At 58.1% G+C, this 17,440-nt stretch overlaps 1 protein-coding gene across 1 annotated transcript; it reads right to left on the bottom strand.

Annotated features, from left to right (window-relative positions):
* Nucleotides 1–4,094: 4,094 nt before the first annotated feature.
* Nucleotides 4,095–16,360, bottom strand: TUBB3 (tubulin beta 3 class III). The gene is made up of 7 exons (XM_044931954.2): nucleotides 15,130–16,360; nucleotides 14,145–14,221; nucleotides 13,850–14,027; nucleotides 12,318–12,852; nucleotides 6,831–6,939; nucleotides 6,251–6,361; nucleotides 4,095–5,499 (listed from the first exon to the last, which is right to left on the bottom strand). The coding sequence occupies exons 1-7, from the start codon at nucleotides 16,077–16,079 to the stop codon at nucleotides 4,424–4,426; spliced, it is 3,036 nt and encodes a 1,011-aa protein (XP_044787889.1). The 5' UTR covers nucleotides 16,080–16,360; the 3' UTR covers nucleotides 4,095–4,423.
* Nucleotides 16,361–17,440: the final 1,080 nt, after the last annotated feature.

The raw sequence follows: 17,440 nt of genomic DNA, 5'->3' as shown, positions 1-17,440 counted from the left end.
GAGCTTTCTGAGATGCTGTTCTTGGCTTATAATCCTCAAATTTGGATTGAATAAAAATTTCCATTTCTTTCTCAGATCACCTGAATGATTTTTTGCCCACAATGGTAAGGTTGGGGCGGGGCTGGGGGTGAGGCAGCACTGACTAGATTTTCCATGATCACAAAAGTTTTGATTTAAATCAAAACCAAACACTCTTTTAAAAATTGGTGGGACCTCCATGGTGGTCCACTGGTTGACTCCACACTCCCAATGCAGGGGGCCCAGGTTTGATCCCCGGCTGGGGAACTGGATCCCACATGCTGCAAGTAGCGGTTTACACATCATAACTAAGGTTCAGTGCAGCCAAATTTAAAAATGTGTGTGTGTGTGTGTGTGTGTATAAGAAAAAAATGGTGTTTGATTTTCTTTTAAACCCTAGCAATTGTGGGGAAAATGGAATAGGTGATCGCTGAGCAGAAGCAGCAGCTGTGCTTGCCTCCACCATGTTTATCACTGGTGAGGGAGAGGTTACTGCGATGCTACCCATTTCACAGAGGAGGAAACTGAGCCACCGTGAGACAAGGGGCTGTTCAGTGCAGATGGGAGAGGTGTTGGAGAAGCTTACTGCTCTCCAGAGGCCCCTGCTATGGTTCTCTCCATAATTCTTGTCACTGCCCAATGTCCTACATCTTGTACTTTTTCACTTGATTTTTGTCTTTCTCCACGGGCACCCCCAACCTCCACCTGGCACCAGAAACTAAAGGCTGCAGGCAAGGGTTTTGTTTGCTTTCTTCACTACTTTGGGGCCTAGAACAGTTCCTAGGTACATAGGTGCTTAGTTTCAGGGACTAAGGAAGGGCTGGCCTCACTTCACTTGTGCCCCCCTCCCCCACCGACAGGGGCCCAGCCCGACTCTGACTCAGCAGGGAGAAGGCTGGCACAGCCCCAGAATGCAAGGAGCCAGACAGTAAACAAAGATGCGCATCAGTAAGAGACGTGAGGCACAGCAAGAAAACAAACAGGATGACAAGGTAACCGACAAGTTCTCACTCCCCAGTGCTCCCAAGGGTAAGAATGAGGGAGGTGGGGGACAGTTGGGGGAATGTTCAGGAGCGGCCCTTGTAAACACGCTGGAAAGTGTGGGAATCTCGGGGAGACACTAAGCTACCTTATAAACGGTTCCTGCTGGAGGAGAATACAGCCCTCCTCCAAAGGCCCTTGGAGAAGGAGACAGGGAAATGCACAGAAGCACACACACCCATGTCCCCATTGCACCTGGGCTCAGCAGCAGCCCAGGGAGCAGATTCCCATCAGTGTCAGGGTCCTGGTCTGAGGAGGGTGCCTTCATACCCCGCCCATGGTGACTCAATTCCCTTCAGCTCTGCCTGACTCTATCCAGTCTTGGACCCCCTGATCCAGTCTTGGAACTCTGATCCATCCTCTCTGGGAGGACCACCACCCCCATCCCCACCCACACTTGTGCTGGCAGCGAACTCCACATCCATCCGGCATGCTGGGTTTTATCGCACTCATATGTGCACCTGCTCATTTATTATTATCTAAGCAAGATGTTTTCTTTCCAGTGAGTCCATCTGGAATTTCAACTCCCAAAATATGAGTAGGACATGTCCTTTTCCACTGGAGAAACTGCCCCAGAGAGGGGATGTGCCCTGCCAGGTGGCGTGGCAGAGTTGAGGGTCACCTGTATCCCACACTCACTGTCCCCCTTCACATCTGCTGTGGTTCCCACAGTGGTGGGAGCAGTGACAAGTCCAGTATCCTCCTGTGTTCCTGCCCCCGGCAGCTGGGGTCTTGGGGCAGCTTTGTCTATCCCCAGGCTTCGGCCTCTTCCTTGAAAGTATCCACCTCACAAGTCTGTAGGGATGTGGAACGTAGTGTATGATGAGTTCAAGGTGGCTGGCCCCAGAACAGGCCCAGTGCAGGGCTGGCCAGCCCCCAGCCTAGGCTTACCCCAGCTTTGTAACGGAGGAGTAATTTCTTGGTACAAACATGTCCCCAGAAAGGATGCTATTTGTTCTTCATCTGAAATCCCAGTGTGACTGGGCATCCTGGATTTGCTTTGGCTGCCCTGCCCCTGGGTGTGAGGCCATCTGCTGGCCCCTGAGCAGCTCTGCATGCCAGGCTGAGGGTGTGCCCAGGACAGGAGTGTGCCCAGGTCTGGACACCCCTGGCCCATTACCAGGCTGAAAGGAACAGACTGATCTGAAGGCAAATAACCAAGGAGGTAGGTGGTGCCAAAGGCTGCCCGAGAGTGCCCGCCATCAACACTGCACGGTGCTGGGCCGGTCAGAGCCCTCTGGGAGGCTCAGGTGAGATGGAGTAACCCCTGAGTGCGCTGCCCCCCTCTTGTCCAGGTGAGCCTGCAAATACACACCCCTCAGCAATAGTCACAGGTAAACGAGCACTAACGCTTAGGGCTCTCGTTACGAGCCACATGCTGTCCCAGCCACTTTCCGTGTGTGTTCCCAATTGCAGGTGCACAGCGAGCCACTCTGAAATGCAGTGACGTGGAGCACAGCCATTCACCCTGCTCAGGGCTGCGTTTGCTCCACCATGCCTGTGCTGTGAGGGTGAGGAGTGAGGCTATGACTGAGGAACACAGGAGAGAACTAAAAGGCCTCTCATCAGAAAGGGGGCTGGAGCCTCAAGGGGTAGGGCTGAGGGACTCTGCAGGGGGAGTGGAGGGGGGGCTGGAGGAAGGACAAAGAGAAGACTCCCCCACAAGGGCTGGAGTGGGTGTGGTCCAGGGGAGAAGGCGGGGTGGCCCCAGTAGGCCAGCTTCATCTACGTGACCTGAGCCAGGATGAAGTTCTCACCTTGCAGGTGCTCAGGAGGGATGTGTGACTGCAGCTGTCTGAGCAAAGTGGAGTGGAGTGGGCCGGCCCGCCGCTGTACTACCTGCCAACTGGCAGATGCTCCTCTGAGTCCCGCTTCTTGCCGAGGAAACTAGTGGGCTCAGTGTGAAGGTTAAACCCTCAGGAGAGACCCCACAAGACCGTGGACCCAGAGCCCAGCATGAACACCGGGATATCAGGAGACTGGGGCACCCTTGTCAACACTCAGTGGGTGACTCAACCCTCTGGGGATCATGGAGAGCCTGCAGAACCTGGGCTGTGGACACCCTTCCCCCCAACGGCGTGGAGGCTGCAGCCTTGTGAAGGTGGGGTCGGAGGGCCCTGCACAGGCTCACACGCTGAAAGCCGGCCGCCTTCAGGGCCAGCAGTGCAGTGGTCTTCAAGCCACCCAGCACAGAGCAGGTGCCCAGAGCATCCGCTCATGCCTGAGCCCAGGATGCGGGCCCTCTTGGGGCTTCTGTTCCCCGGTCCAGATCAGCCCCTTTGGCCTCTCTTTGCTCAGGTACCCACCCGGAGGGGGGCATGCAGGAGTGTGCTGGCTTCTAGGGGTGGGGTATGAGGAGGCTCAGGGCACCAGGGTTGAGGCTCGTCCAGCTCTGTGCATGCTTACCTGGGCCCCAGGCAGACAGCAACTCTGGGTTCCATTTCTCTCTCTGTAGGAGGAGGGGGTGGCCAGATTTGCTCCTATCTGTGGGACCCTGGGTGCCCTGCAGCCATGGAAATGATCTCCAGAAGGCACGTGGGGCCAGAACTTTGCTCCCAGCGCCCCTGCACCCAGGTGCGGTGGCCACAACTTGCTGACCCAACCAGCCCTTCCCTGGGGTTCAAACCCCCACCTTCCAACACACCACATTTTCTGGGGGAATCCTCAAGCTCCTTACTTCCTCACATTTGTTTGGTTCTCGGCCACCTGCCTCTAACGTCTGGCACACAGAGAGGCCAGGGGAAAGCTCTCCAGCATGAGTCACCCTGGAGGGTTGTCCTGTGCTGCCTGAGAGCCCGTCTGGGGTTTGAGGATGAGGCTCCTCCAGGCATGGCCATCTCTCCCAACACCACCGCCAGCAGCTCCCCTGCCATGGGCAGCACCTTGAGACACCTGCAGTTTCCAAGCACAGGCCTGTCTCAACCCCTCCCACTTGTCACTTGTCCGGCCTCTGCCAGGCCTCCCCATCTGCCCTCCTTACCTCTTCTGGCCCCATCTTTCTAGAAAAAGAGGAAAACTCCAGCACCCGGCATGGGTATCTGACAGCAATAAATTTATTAAATATCCCCCCCAAATATAAACAGAAACCAGTAAAAAAAAAAAAAAAGAAAAAACATGAAACATCAGGCCTGGAGCTAACAATAAAGCAGAGACAGGAAACGGATTTGACCTAAGGCCGAAGATAGCTGAGAGAACTCACGCAGGGCAGGGATGCTGTAAATACTGGAGGAAAAACACTCGGGAGCCCCAGGGTGACATGACTGAACCTTGTGGGGGTAAGATTGGGGGTGTGTCAGTGGCTACATGGCTCGGGGGACAGACCACTTGGTCCTGGCCGCAGCCGCGTCCCACCCCTTCAGCTGCTTCACTTGGGGCCCTGGGCCTCGGATTCCTCCTCATCGTCTTCGTACATCTCGCCCTCCTCCTCGGCCGTGGCGTCCTGGTACTGCTGGTACTCGGACACCAGGTCGTTCATGTTGCTCTCGGCCTCGGTGAACTCCATCTCGTCCATGCCCTCGCCCGTGTACCAGTGCAGGAAGGCCTTGCGCCGGAACATGGCCGTGAACTGCTCCGAGATGCGCTTGAACAGCTCCTGGATGGCCGTGCTGTTGCCAATGAAGGTGGAGGACATCTTCAGCCCACGGGGTGGGATGTCACACACAGCCACCTTCACGTTGTTGGGGATCCACTCCACGAAGTAGCTGCTGTTCTTGCTCTGGATGGCCAGCATCTGCTCGTCCACCTCCTTCATGGACATGCGGCCTCGGAAGACGGTGGCCACGGTCAGGTAGCGGCCGTGGCGCGGGTCACAGGCTGCCATCATGTTCTTGGCATCGAACATCTGCTGGGTGAGCTCGGGGACGGTCAGCGCCCGGTACTGCTGGCTGCCGCGGGCAGTGAGGGGGGCAAAGCCGGGCATGAAGAAGTGCAGGCGCGGGAAGGGAACCATGTTCACAGCCAGCTTGCGCAGATCGGCATTGAGCTGGCCCGGGAAGCGCAGGGAGGTGGTGACCCCGCTCATGGTGGCCGACACCAGGTGGTTGAGGTCCCCGTAGGTGGGCGTGGCCAGCTTGAGGGTGCGGAAGCAGATGTCATACAGCGCCTCGTTGTCGATGCAGTAGGTCTCGTCCGTGTTCTCCACCAGCTGGTGGATGGACAGCGTGGCGTTGTAGGGCTCCACTACCGTGTCTGACACCTTGGGCGAGGGCACAACGCTGAAGGTGTTCATGATGCGGTCGGGGTACTCCTCGCGGACCTTGCTGATGAGCAGTGTGCCCATACCTGAGCCTGTGCCGCCACCCAGGGAGTGGGTCAGCTGGAAGCCCTGCAGGCAGTCGCAGTTTTCGCACTCCTTCCGCACCACATCCAAGACCGAGTCCACCAGCTCGGCGCCCTCTGTGTAATGGCCCTTGGCCCAGTTGTTACCAGCCCCACTCTGACCTGTGGTGGGGAGGGCAGGGGGGATACAGACGGGGTCACAGCTCCAGCACCGGCCTGAACAGCCCACCCCAGAGAGCAGCCGAGGAGGCAGCTCGGTGCCTGTTTTGCCCTCCATGAAGTGGGGGCATGCAACTCTCACTTCCATGGCTCTTCGTGCCAGCCACATTGTGTGTAGGGATGTAGCCCCCGGCACCTAGTGCTGTGGGATCTGGACACAGACACAGCTTCTGGAGCTTCTGCTTCTGCTCTGCCTCAGGAGGAACTCCTAGTGGAATTGATCCACCCAGCCCTCCAGTCCACCCATCCTCTAGCCCACTGTGCTGGAAGGGTAAACTACAACCCTGAGTGCCTCGCAGCCCAGGATCGGGATGAGGGCCATGCTCATGCATCAGGTGCTGAGCTCTAGGAGGTGAAAGTGGGGTGAGGCCCTCCCCCTGTCACCGTCACAGGCATGAGGACTGGCAACCCCTGACCACAGCAATGCGGTGTACTCATGAGCTGGTGTGCTCTGGAGACCCCATCCAGCTCTCTAACATCCTGTAAGCTCTGTTGCACACACCGCACTGCTTGAAATCACAAGTGTCTGTTTCCTGCACAGAACTCTTTCTCTGGGACTCTTTCACTGCAAATCAGGGAGCTCAGTGATGCTCTGCAGCACTGTGGGCAGAGGTAACTCTGCCCTTGTTTCTGTTGATCTGGTTTTGCTGGTGGTGGGGTCCACCATGAGAAGGTGGAGACAGGGGAAACTTACCAAAGATGAAGTTGTCAGGCCTGAAGAGGTGCCCAAAGGCCCCAGACCGGACGCTGTCCATGGTTCCAGGCTCGAGGTCCACCAGGATGGCCCGAGGCACATATTTGTGTGCTGAGGGGAGAGGGGTGGGTTACATGGATCACAGAAGCTGGGCACCCCTTCTGCCTCCTAAATCCTGCCCTGGCCTGCCAGCCTCATGCTCTCACCTAAAAGCTTAGACTCTGGGATCAGAGAGGCAGGGATCACATGGTTGACACCTGGACATGGGAAGGTGTCTCTGAGGGTACCGTTTCACACCAGCTTCTGAATGGCCTCTGCCTGACCTCTCCAGATAACCCCTGCTCTGGACCCTCCATGGACCTCCTGAAGGGTCTTTGGGACTCTGCCCAGCACTGGTCATTCCCCTATGTGTGTCTCATGGCCATTAAACACACTTGCATCTCACTAGGGTGACTAGGATTCCTTGTTTTACTCTGTTAGTCTCCGGTTACACCTGCCAGCCAAGGGAAGGAAGTCAGGGATGCTGGGACCCAGCAGTCAAGGCCCCCACCCCACCCCCACCCAGTCGAGGACGACTCACAAGAAGCCTCGTTGTAGTAGACACTGATGCGCTCCAGCTGCAGGTCCGAGTCGCCCACATAATTGCCACTGGGGTCTATCCCGTGTTCATCGCTGATGACCTCCCAGAACTGCAGGGAAAGGAAGGGCCAGTTGGTGGCCATGACCCCTGGCAAAGCCCTCCCTTCGGTAGCCTCAAGGCCTTGGTACAAAATGAGGAGTGTGGACCCAAAGCCTGCACTAGTCTCTTTGAGTGACTTTGAAAAAGAGCCCCAAGTTCTGTCATCAAGAGAATTGTCATAATAAAAAATATGCATGTCCATGGAGACCAGAGTCCTCAGGGTGGATCAGTGCCCAACTGACACAGACCTGGGCCCCAGACCCAGATCTGCACTTGCTGACAGGGGCCTTGAAAGCCCACTTTTCCATGAGGGGGTTAGTAACAAACACCCACCTGGGGTATTTTTTTTTTACTTCCCTCTTTTCAGATGAGAAAACTGAGGCCCAGGAAGGTAAGTGATGCAGACCAGGCCTAGGATATGCAAACCCCTCAGTGTCGAGCATAGGCCGTCCAGTGCCAGGGCCTGGAAGCAGCCCACAGCAGCAGCCTCAGCGCACAGGAGCCCTGCATGGGGAGTGACTCACCTGGGCTCACCCAGCCTGTCTGAGCTGAGATGGCGTAGCCCCAGTTTCAAGGGCTCACTCACTGCAATGCAATCTGCTCTGTTTGCCCTGGGCAGAACCCACAGCTCTTCTCTCAGGACTAAGGCAGGACAGGGTCTTGCTTGCAAGTTGGACCACCCCTTCCCAGCGTGACCTCAGCCAACCCCTGAAGCTTCTGTGTCTCAGGGCCTTGGGCCTGAAGGCCCAAAGGCCTGAAGATGAAGTCTGATTGCTGTGAGAATAAATCCAGTTACTCTGGATGGGGTTTGTTGCTGTCACTCAGTTATATCTGACTCTCTGTGACCCCATGGACTGTAGCCTACCAGGCTCTTCCATCTATGGGATTCTCTAAGCAAGAATACTGGAGGGGGTTGCCATTTCCTTCTAGAACCAGGGGATCTTCCCAACCCAGGGATCGAACACAAGTCTTGGCATTGCAGGCAGACTTTTTATCCGCTGAGCCACAAGGGAAGCCTGGTCCTGGTTAGGAGGAGAGGCTTTTGCCCTGAACACTCTTTGGTGGTTTTTAATTTTTATCACGTGCACATGTTAACTTCTCAAAAGAAAAGAAAAAGATTAGTTAAAAATTTTAAACTTTTTTTTTTTTTTTTTTTTTTAATTTTAGGGACCTCCCTGGTGGTCCAGTGGCTAACACTCTGCACTCCCAATGCAGGAGCCCAGGGTTTGATCCCTAGTCAGGGAACTCAGATCCTACATGCCGCAACTAAGACCTGGTACAGCCAAATTAAAAAAAATATATAAAAAATTAAAAGACTTTAAAATTTTAAAACCTGAAAAATATGAAGAGTCATTATTATCAAATGCACAGAGGAATCTTGGCAGTTCACCTGGAAACAATGTTGGCAAAGGTCAGTTCTTAGCTGGTCTTTGTGATTTGTGTCACTGATAAGTTTTCTTCCTTCTCCCTGCATTAGGTATGTGTTAATGCTGTAATTGGAGGTGTCATTGAGGCCTTCCAGGCCTGATCAGAGCTTTAAATCACTGCTTGGCTCCAGGACCTTGGCCCCACAGCCCTGGGACATCCACAAGCCCCGTAGAGAAGGAATGAGCTTGAGACCGCAGGTGAGGGGGCGGCAGAGAGCGACTCAGTGGCCCAGCCACCAATACATCTATGGAGAGTTCTCTGGAACTCATGTATGGAATGCATAGGCTTCCAGAAGGCAACAGACCAGAGTGAGTGCCACCTCTCAGGACCTCCATTTTCTCATCTGTAGACACGATGACAGTACTCACTTCAAGTGGTCAACTCAAGGCCTGACAAATAAAAGCATTCAGCAAATGTTGGTCTCGCCAAGTTAAAAGTCCTTAGGTTGCTATTTAAATTTGTCAAGCCTTATTCACTGATAAGGACTTTGCTGGTGGCTCAGACAGTAAGGACTCTGCCTGCAATGCAGGAGGCCATCGTTCAATCCCTGGGTTGGGAAGATCCCCTGGAAAGGGAATGGCAACCCACTACAGTATTCTTGCCTGGAGAATTCCATGGACAGAGGAGACTATTGAGCTACAGTCCATTGGGTCACAAATAGATATGACTGAGCAACCAATGCACATTCACTGATAAATAAAATAAGAAGTACTTTAAAAAATCAATATATTTTGGAATATTGTGGCACAATAGATTATCACTGGTATGAGTAGATCTCCAAGGCACATCCTTGGGGGGGAAGGCACATGGCAAGGATATTCAGGGTAAAAACGGGCACCTCACAACAGATGCTGTAATTCTTATGCATAGGTGGATATGCACAGAAAATGGACTAGAATAAGGGAAAAAACTTGCTCCACCCAGAAGAGGGGGACCACTAGGGGGAGGTGCTTAAACAGGCACTTTAGCCTTATCTGCAACGCTTCAACTTCCTAGAAGGGACACATGTTAATAATAGCTTTAGTAGTTAAAACGAATATAAATTGCAATTTAAAATATTATTAATAAAAGCTTAGCAGAATATATTACATGTATTATATAACATTAATAAACAACAAAATACTATATAATAAATTAAATAATGCTTATGATCATCACCACAGATGAGAACTGGCGCGTGGACCCCAGGGTCCAGGCCAGACTCCTATTTCACACACGCAATTGTAGCTCCCGCGGCGCTGTCCGTGGTGCTGACGGTCGCCGCGCCCACACCTGGGGCGGGGAGGCAGAGGGGCGCACACAGAGGAGCCCAAAGCTAGCTGAGTGTGCGACTCCAGAGGGAGGGCTGGCCGACTCCCGGGCTTAAGCCCCTCTAGGACTCCACGCCCTTCCCCACCAGGCGCAAAGCAGCAGTGGGCGTGTGGGGGTGAGGTCGGAAACCAGAAACTCCCTCCTCCCATTGGCTGTCACGGCCAGGGCCGTCTCTCCGAGGCCCCGCCCAGCGGTCAAGGAAGGGGGGGCAGACAAAGGCTCCGGGACCGCCCTACCCGCTAGGCGAGGGGGGTGGGGTACCCTGACTCCTCGCCCCGTGGTGGGGGCTGGGGGCTCCCCGCCCATCCTGATGTGCCTACACAGGCCTGGATTCACACCCGTGCCCTGCGGGGAGGGCAGCACCCTGTCTCACCGCAACCTCGAGAGGCGCAGTGAGGGACGCACCTGGCACAGTGCCCAACACGTAGTGGTCACTGTCATAAATGCTGTCGCATTCTCTCCTAGCCCTGATCGCCCAGACTTCCCCTCCTCCCTCCATAACCCCTCCCATCCCGACCCCACCCGCAGCCAGGACCCTCCCCATAGCAGGCAGCCTGCCTCCAAGTAGGGTAACAGCCTACCTGTAACAGTCTGGCGGCACCCCGCCCCGCCCCACCAGTCAGCGGCCGCTGGCAACTGGCGGGAAAAGTTTGGTCTCCCTCCGCCAAGAGCCCACACCTGTGTGGGAGCAGGAAACGGCCAGACCCTGTCCACAGGCCGCTGTTGAGCCCCTGTGCAGGCAAATGCCCCCGCCGGGCTTTGAGCTCTTCCAGCTTGGTTGCCAGGTGCTCCAGGGCAGGGGCGCCCAGAAGGAAACCACTTGACTGCCTCCTTTGCTCACTGCTTCCCCTCCTCCCAAATCCACTTCTCTTTTGTACTGTTACAAAGCATCAGATACTACTTTTAAAAACAAACATGAGTTAAGGAAATTAACCTCAAATGAATAAGAAGTTATGAGGAAAACCCAAAGGACACCGAACTTGAAGCAGGAAAAAAATCTCTGCAGAGGACACTGCCCAGCACTCAGGCAGCTGTCCCTGTCCCCCTGCCCATCCCCACCCCACCCCACCCCGCCCCTTGGGGCTGCAGCTGGGCATGAACCTGCCTTTGCCTGATCGGTGCCCATGCAGCCACAGAAGGAAACAGAGCAACCCGACCAACACTTCCCCAGGCTTTCGATGGAACTTGGGTTGCCCTCCTTCCCGTCAGTGACCCCTGACCCTCAGAGGAGCAGATGCTCAGGGCAGGCCTGGCCCCTGTGGCCACAGTAATGAGTCTTTGGCCCCTCCTGCCCGGCCAGGGCATCTGTCAGTGACGGCCCCCAGAGGCCTGATTTAATTTGAGGCCTTGGTCCCCCAGGCCTCCCCTCCCCCAACTCCCTTCCTCGGGCAGGCACAGCTGTCTCCTCAGTGATTAGGGTGTCTCCCCACCATGCCCTCCCCCCATCCGAGGCGCCACCACCCTAGAGCCCAAGTTGCAATTTACATGTCAGCCACGTGGCTGCCCCAGCCCTGTTGTAATTAGCTTTTTGTTCTTGCCTGGTTTCCATGGCAACAGCCTCCTGAGGAAGGCTTTCCTGGTCCCTTCCCCTCCAGGACCTGTCTCCTCCCACTTTCTCCTTGGGGAATCTGCTCCACACCATCCCCGCTGGGCCCCTGGCCTTGGTGCTGACAAAGGGCAGCAGGCCCCACCCACCCAGCCTGAGCCTCGTGCTGGGTGGTCACCTGCGGGGACCGAGAGCCGGAGGGCGGAGAGGCTCTGTCTCCTCTTGCTGTGTGACCTTGGGCAAGGAACAGCGTCTCTGGACCTGGGGATACGACACTTGCCTCCTGGGTTGGGGGCGGGGTGGGGGGGAACGTGGCCTGCGAGCCTCAATCCCGACATCTGTGAGGGGGGGCTAACAATGGAGGGGAGGGGCCTAGCGGGGAAGCAGCTCTGGACCGCGCCCCTCCAGCCCGGCTTTGTTCCCACCACCGACCCCTAGAACTGCCGTCCCTAAGTGGGGTTGGGGGAGGGGTGGCCCGGGCGGTGCTACGCCGGGGGAGAGCCCCGTCCTGGACCAAGGTCATTCTCAGTCCGGGCACAGTTCCTTCCCCAACAAAGGAACAGGGCGGGGCCAGGGAACTGAGGGTTGTCAAAGCTAGCTGGGAGAATGGGGGCGGCTCTGAACGGTCGGGGGACATCAAGCTCCTGGCGTGGGAGGGCAAAGGGAATCGTTATGGCTTTTGGGGGAGCCCCACCCGAGCCTGTCCACCCCACCCATCTCGCCCGAGGCCGAGTTGCGACCCCAGAGAAGAGGGCCACGCCCAGCCAGCGCCTTCCACTTGCACCTGCAGCGGCGGGGGGCTGAAGAGTAGGGAGCCGCTGACCTGCGCTGTGCCTCCGGCAGGCCCGAGGTAACCCGGGCGGGGCAGCGGAAAGGCCGGGGTAGGACTGGCAAAGGGACGACTCGGCGTCCCGGCCGCCCGCCGGCAGCGGGGACGATCCCGTCCGTTTCTCCTAGGTTTCGCAGTGGTGAGCCGGGCTTGGAGTGCCGCTGTGCGCACACAAGGCCTCCCCGCTGCTTCCCTCCCCCGGGACCCGCTCGCGCTGGGGACGCGGGACACGCGCCCACTGCGGGGCGCGGCACACGGGGCCACGCAGCCTCACCTTGGCCCCGATCTGGTTGCCGCACTGGCCGGCCTGGATGTGCACGATCTCCCTCATGCTCGGTGCTATGGCGGGCGGCTGCGAGACGCGAGCGGACCGGCTGCAGCTGGCTGCGGAGGCTCTGCCGCCCCCGCCGCCCGCTCTTATAGGCGGGGCCCCGCCCGTCTCGCCCGGCACGGCGTCATCGCGCGCGGCCAATCCCGGGGCGCCGCCGAACACTGCGGCACCGGCTGCAGCAAGCATCCGCGCCGCGCATCCCCGCTCGACCGCGCGCTGCGGCGGCGCCGCCTCCCTCCGCCACCGGGTCTCCGGGCTCCGCGCATCCGGAAGGCGGGGCTGGTGAGCTCCAGGGAGGACAATAGAAGCCCCCCTTGGCCCTTGGCCCCCGCCCCGACTGCCGTCTGCTCCCCTCCCCAGCGGGAGCCTCACCCCTCGGCGCAGCAAGGAGGGTCTTTCTTGTGCACACCTGATTAGGGACCAACCCCATGTTCCCACATCGGAAGGCCAGAAGGGACGCCTCCCAGCACCCCTCCTTTGTCAGAAGGGGCAGACCAGGTACTCTGAGCTTTGCCCGCAGCCTTTGATGGTGGGGGAGGCAGGCAAGGCAGCAGCGGGCACTAGATTCTCTCCAGAAGAAAGCAAGTTGGGGCAAGGCTCCTAGACGTCTGAGTCAGAAGGGCGGTGGCTGCAGGAGTTGGAGGTGGGTTCCTATGGCAGTTCTGTCACTGCTCATCTCTGCAGTGGGGTGCCACCTGCCCCTGCTGCCCCAGGGCACTGCCATGACATTCCAGGTGGACCTATTTCGATTGGGCGCTTTGTACCCCTGCCAGACACGCACTTGGACGTAGCTGCTGCTTAGTGAGCAATGGTGTCCAGGATTGTCATAAGGACACACACAAGTCAGACACAGAACTATCAGCCTGGGGGGTGGTGTGTCTGACTCACTCCTTGCTGTCACTCGTACCCCTGGAGTCTTGATCCAAATGAGGCCAAGGAAATTCAGTGGGTGGGGAGAGGCTCTGTAAGGAGTTAGTGTTTGCAGCCGGGAGAGGTCACTGTCAGAAAAGAAGAGACTCACGGTACACACCCTGGACGACACCACCAGTCTCCTGAGGTCACAGGGTAGAGTGAAACTCCCTACAAGAAAGCCCGTCTTACATTTCAGTGACAAAAGCCTCTGGAAGGGTTTCAGCCACAGCGTGTATAGCCTGTTCCCATGTGCTCACACTGCTTGTGGGTGCCCCTCTTTCCCCTCATGAAGCTCCCCAACTTGGCAAGTCTGGAAAGGGTCTTTTGTTCTCAAGAGATGCCCCTCCCCCACAATGTGTCTCTGATGTGGTTTCCTGTGTTTGGTTTCCAGCTGCCTGGGGCCCCTCCCTGTCCCCGTTCAGGGGGTCCTTTTCCCTGGAAGGAAGAAGCTTTGCACCCAGTTGAGCAGGACCCATCACCCACCTGCCGCCCTGCGGGATGGCTCCCAGCCAGGACCTCTCCCCCTCCGTCCCCAGAGGAATTGAGGCTGGCTCGAGGCTGACTCATCGTCCATCTTCCAGCAAAGGCTGGCCCTGCCGGGAACCAGCTCCCAGCCCCGAGGCCAATAGTCAGGTGGCGCTGCCAGGGTAGGGGACTGGCCAGGGGGCTGCAGGGCTGGCTGGTACCCTGGCTTTTCGTCCATAAGCCTGTCCCAGCAAGAGAGTAGGGCATATGCTCCGTCTGTGGAGGAACAGGGTGGGGGTGGGGTAGAGGGAGGACCCCGCCCACTCCCCTGGGGCTTGGACGCCTGGTAGCCCCTGGACAACCACACCCTATTCTGGGCAGCTTGTCTCACACCTCCCAGGGCTGGCAGGGCACTGACCCTTCTCCCAGCAGGACGGAACTTAAGAGCAGACCCCAGCCTCCGGGCCACCCTGCAGCAGATATGGAGGCTGAGAGAGGGCCATGTTCTGGCCAGAGTCACACACGGGTCACCATGGTCCTGCCTCTGCTGCAGCTGAGGGCAGCTGGGAAGTGCCAGGGTTTTGTCACAATGGAGGTGACAGGGCGGGGGACCTCTGGGCTGGGGTTTGCACCACAGACAGAATGCAAAGACACAGGATGGAGTGGATGTGACTGGGGTCTCCTCGCCCTCCCCCAGGTGAGTCCTCTGACACTGGGGGCTGTGGTGTCATGACCTGGGCAGGTGAGCCATGTTTTCTGACTGGCTCCTGGGACTTAGGTCTTACCCCTCTTCACCACACCCCCACTCCTCCGCCCCAAGCTTCAGGCAACTTCCGGAAAGAGGCAAGAAAGATGGGAAGGAGGTTGCACCAAGCATCACGTTTATTAATACTGCTGCACTGCTTCCTGGCCCTGGAGCCTGCATACTAGCTGCTGGTTCCCCAGAGCAGGCCTGGCTGGGGTGTCTGCCGAATGCATGTGCTGCTGGCAGACGGGCTGAGCCCGGCTCCCAGTCACCACAGAGCGTTAGAAGAGAAAAGCCCCCACTGTGGCCCCCCACCTCCTCCTGTGCTGGTCATGAAGTCCTTGGAGCGGGACTTCCCACAGCTTTGGGTGGGGTGGGGTGTGGGCACAGGCCCCAGAGTGGGGCCCCAGTGGAGGGGTGGGGGCCCTTCTTTCTAGGTGTGGGAGGCCGTGCCCCACCACCTCCCCAGCCTCCTCATTCTGCACAGCCTCCTGGAAAGTCCTGCGATTCCCCTCTCAGGCCTCCAAAGGCCTGTGCACCCTCACCTTCAGGGATAGTCTAGCCGATCCTCTTTGTCAAGGGACTGCCCCGGCCTCACAGGCGTGGGGCACACGACGGCACTGCCACCCTCACCAGGAGCACTGCAGCACCTCTTGGAGTGTCTTCCGGAGCTCCTGGCTGCGGAAGGCATAGATGAGGGGGTCCACAATGGCATTGCAAATGATGAGGGCCAGGAAGAGGTTGAAGTTCTTGAAGATGCAGCCACAGGTGGGGTGCTGGGGGCAGAGGACGATGAGCGAGAGGTGCAAGAAGAAGGGGCCCCAGCAGAGGAAGAAGACGCCCAGCAGGATGGTGAGGGTGGCAGCGCCCTTGAGGCCAAAGCCCTGATGAATGGGGCGCTGCCTCTTCTGGAGCCGGGCGATGCCCCGGGCATGCTGGCAGGCCCGGGCCAGCATGTGGACGTAGAGGATGGCCATCAGGGCCAGCATAGCTACGAAGAAGCCAACGAGGCACAGCAGTACGACCTTGTGGTTGTAGTAGGTGATGAAGAGCAGGCTGGTGAGGATGCTGGCCACCCAGATGGCCGCAATGATCCTCCACGCTCGGGACAGCGTCACAACGCTGTGGTACCGCAGGGCGTAGAAGATGGAGATGTAGCGGTCCACAGCAATGGCACCCAGGAAGCAGAGGCTGGACACAATGGAGCTGCAGATGAGCACGTCGATGACATTGTCCAGCTGCTGCACCACGGCCGCCTGGGTGGCCAGGACACTGGCCTCCAGCAGCAGCATGACTGCCGTCTCCAGCACGTTGCTGACGCTCACCAGCAGGTCAGACACAGCCAAGCAGCAGATTAAGTAGTACATGGGGGAGTGCAGGTTGCGGTTCTTGGCGATGGCAGCCACTACCAGCACGTTCTCCACGAGACTCACCAGCCCCAGGCTGAGAAAGAGCCCATCAGGGATGGACACCTCCAGGCACTGGGGCCCCGTCCGGTTGGGGGCCGGAGTGAGGGGGAGGGTGGCTGGGGGCGTGCAGTTAAGGGAACCCAGCAGCCGTCTCTGGGAGCCGAGTGCAGGCATCGTCCCGCAGGGAGCAGGAAAGGGTGCTTGCTCTCAGGGTCCTGCTCAACTCATGGCTCCCCTGGGAGGGGCCTCACACCACCCCCTCCCTGGCTGGACAAATGTCGGCCCAGGCATGGCCCCAAGCTCGTGGGGCCAGCCCTCTGGGCGCAGCGTCGCTCTTCTGTCCTCAGTCTGCCTCCCCACCTCTTCCCTGGATGTGTGGTTGCTCACAGGCAGACATTTCTGGGCCGCTTGCCTCCTCCTGTCCTGTGGGGACCTCCTGCCTTACCGGGCCGTGGTAGGCTGAGGTCCAGGGAGAACAGAACCTTCCTTGGCATCTTTAAAGTCGTCACGGAGTCCCTCCTCCTGAGGGCGGCCACATGATGGGCGTGTGCAGGGCTGCAGCGAGGTCCGCCACCAGGTGGCGCAGGCGGAGCCCAGGCCTGTCAGACGGAGGCAGTCCGGCCTGCGCAGCGGTCGGTGCTCAGCCAACGGGTGCTCCAGGTGATGCAGGTGGGGGGTGGGGGGCCTGCAGACCTGCCTGAGACCTCCAACCCTCTTCCAAGCCCGACATAAAACCATTACCTCCTCCCTGAAGCCGTCCAATCTTGCCTCAGGAACCCCCACCCTGGCCCTAGCCACCCTCCCTCCCGACTCATGTTAAAGGCTGGCTAAGGGCAACCCCGCCCAAGGACTCCCAGCCCCTTCACCACACTGTGGCTTCTCCCTGGGGTGCGGGGGCGGAGGGGTGGGTACTGCCAGTCCTTCCCTAACAGCCCCCATTTCCTCTGTGAAAGGTCACCACAGCCGTCCCAGAGCCAGCAACCACTTCAAGGACAAACCTTTGTCTGCAGCCGCGTGCCAGCCCCCCAGCACTTTCTCACTGAGGAGTGCGTGGTGCTGACGACAAACCCTCCTAGGAGGAGGGCGGGGTATACAGGCCGGCCCCACCGGGGGTGGTGGGGGAGTCAGAGGTGGGCCAGTGGGGCTGGTATGCTACCGGCGCTGGTCTGTCAGGGTCTCTCCTCCTCTGCCAGACGGCCAAGGCCCGCACCTGCCCCGTGCCCTCCTCCCTTCCCTTTCCGGGACTCACATGGCCCTCTCCTTTGTGGCTCTGTCGGTGCTGTTTATTGAAGCTCATGGTATGTGAGAGACAGTACACAGGTTATAAACATGCAGGTTGGTGCATGCCGCACCCAGCACCCTCAGGACTGCAGCACTCCATAATCAGTCAACCTAACATGACCACACCAGACTCTCCGGGGCGCCTCCTGCCCAGCAGCCACTCCCTGACCATCGTTTTTGCCATTTTAGAACCTGATCCATAGGACTCAGGGCCCTTCCTCACTCAGCACTGAGATACTCTCTTGGCTGCACTC

This window comes from Bubalus bubalis, chromosome 18, assembly GCF_019923935.1.
Source record: "Bubalus bubalis isolate 160015118507 breed Murrah chromosome 18, NDDB_SH_1, whole genome shotgun sequence".
In the NCBI taxonomy this organism is placed as follows: Eukaryota; Metazoa; Chordata; class Mammalia; order Artiodactyla; family Bovidae; genus Bubalus; species Bubalus bubalis.
This window is presented reverse-complemented; position numbering and strand designations above follow the sequence as displayed.

What these genes read in the sequence shown, in the direction of transcription:
- TUBB3 (XM_044931954.2), bottom strand. Translation starts at nt 16,079, where the DNA reads ATGCCTGCACTCGGCTCCCAGAGACGGCTGCTGGGTTCCCTTAACTGC. An exon ending in GAGGTGCTGCAGTGCTCCTG is followed by an intron (nt 14,222 to 15,129) that starts GTGAGGGTGGCA and finishes TATCTGCTGCAG; the next exon opens with GGTGGCCCGGAGGCTGGGGT. An exon ending in TGCCCTGCCAGCCCTGGGAG is followed by an intron (nt 14,028 to 14,144) that starts GTGTGAGACAAG and finishes GTTCCTCCACAG; the next exon opens with ACGGAGCATATGCCCTACTC.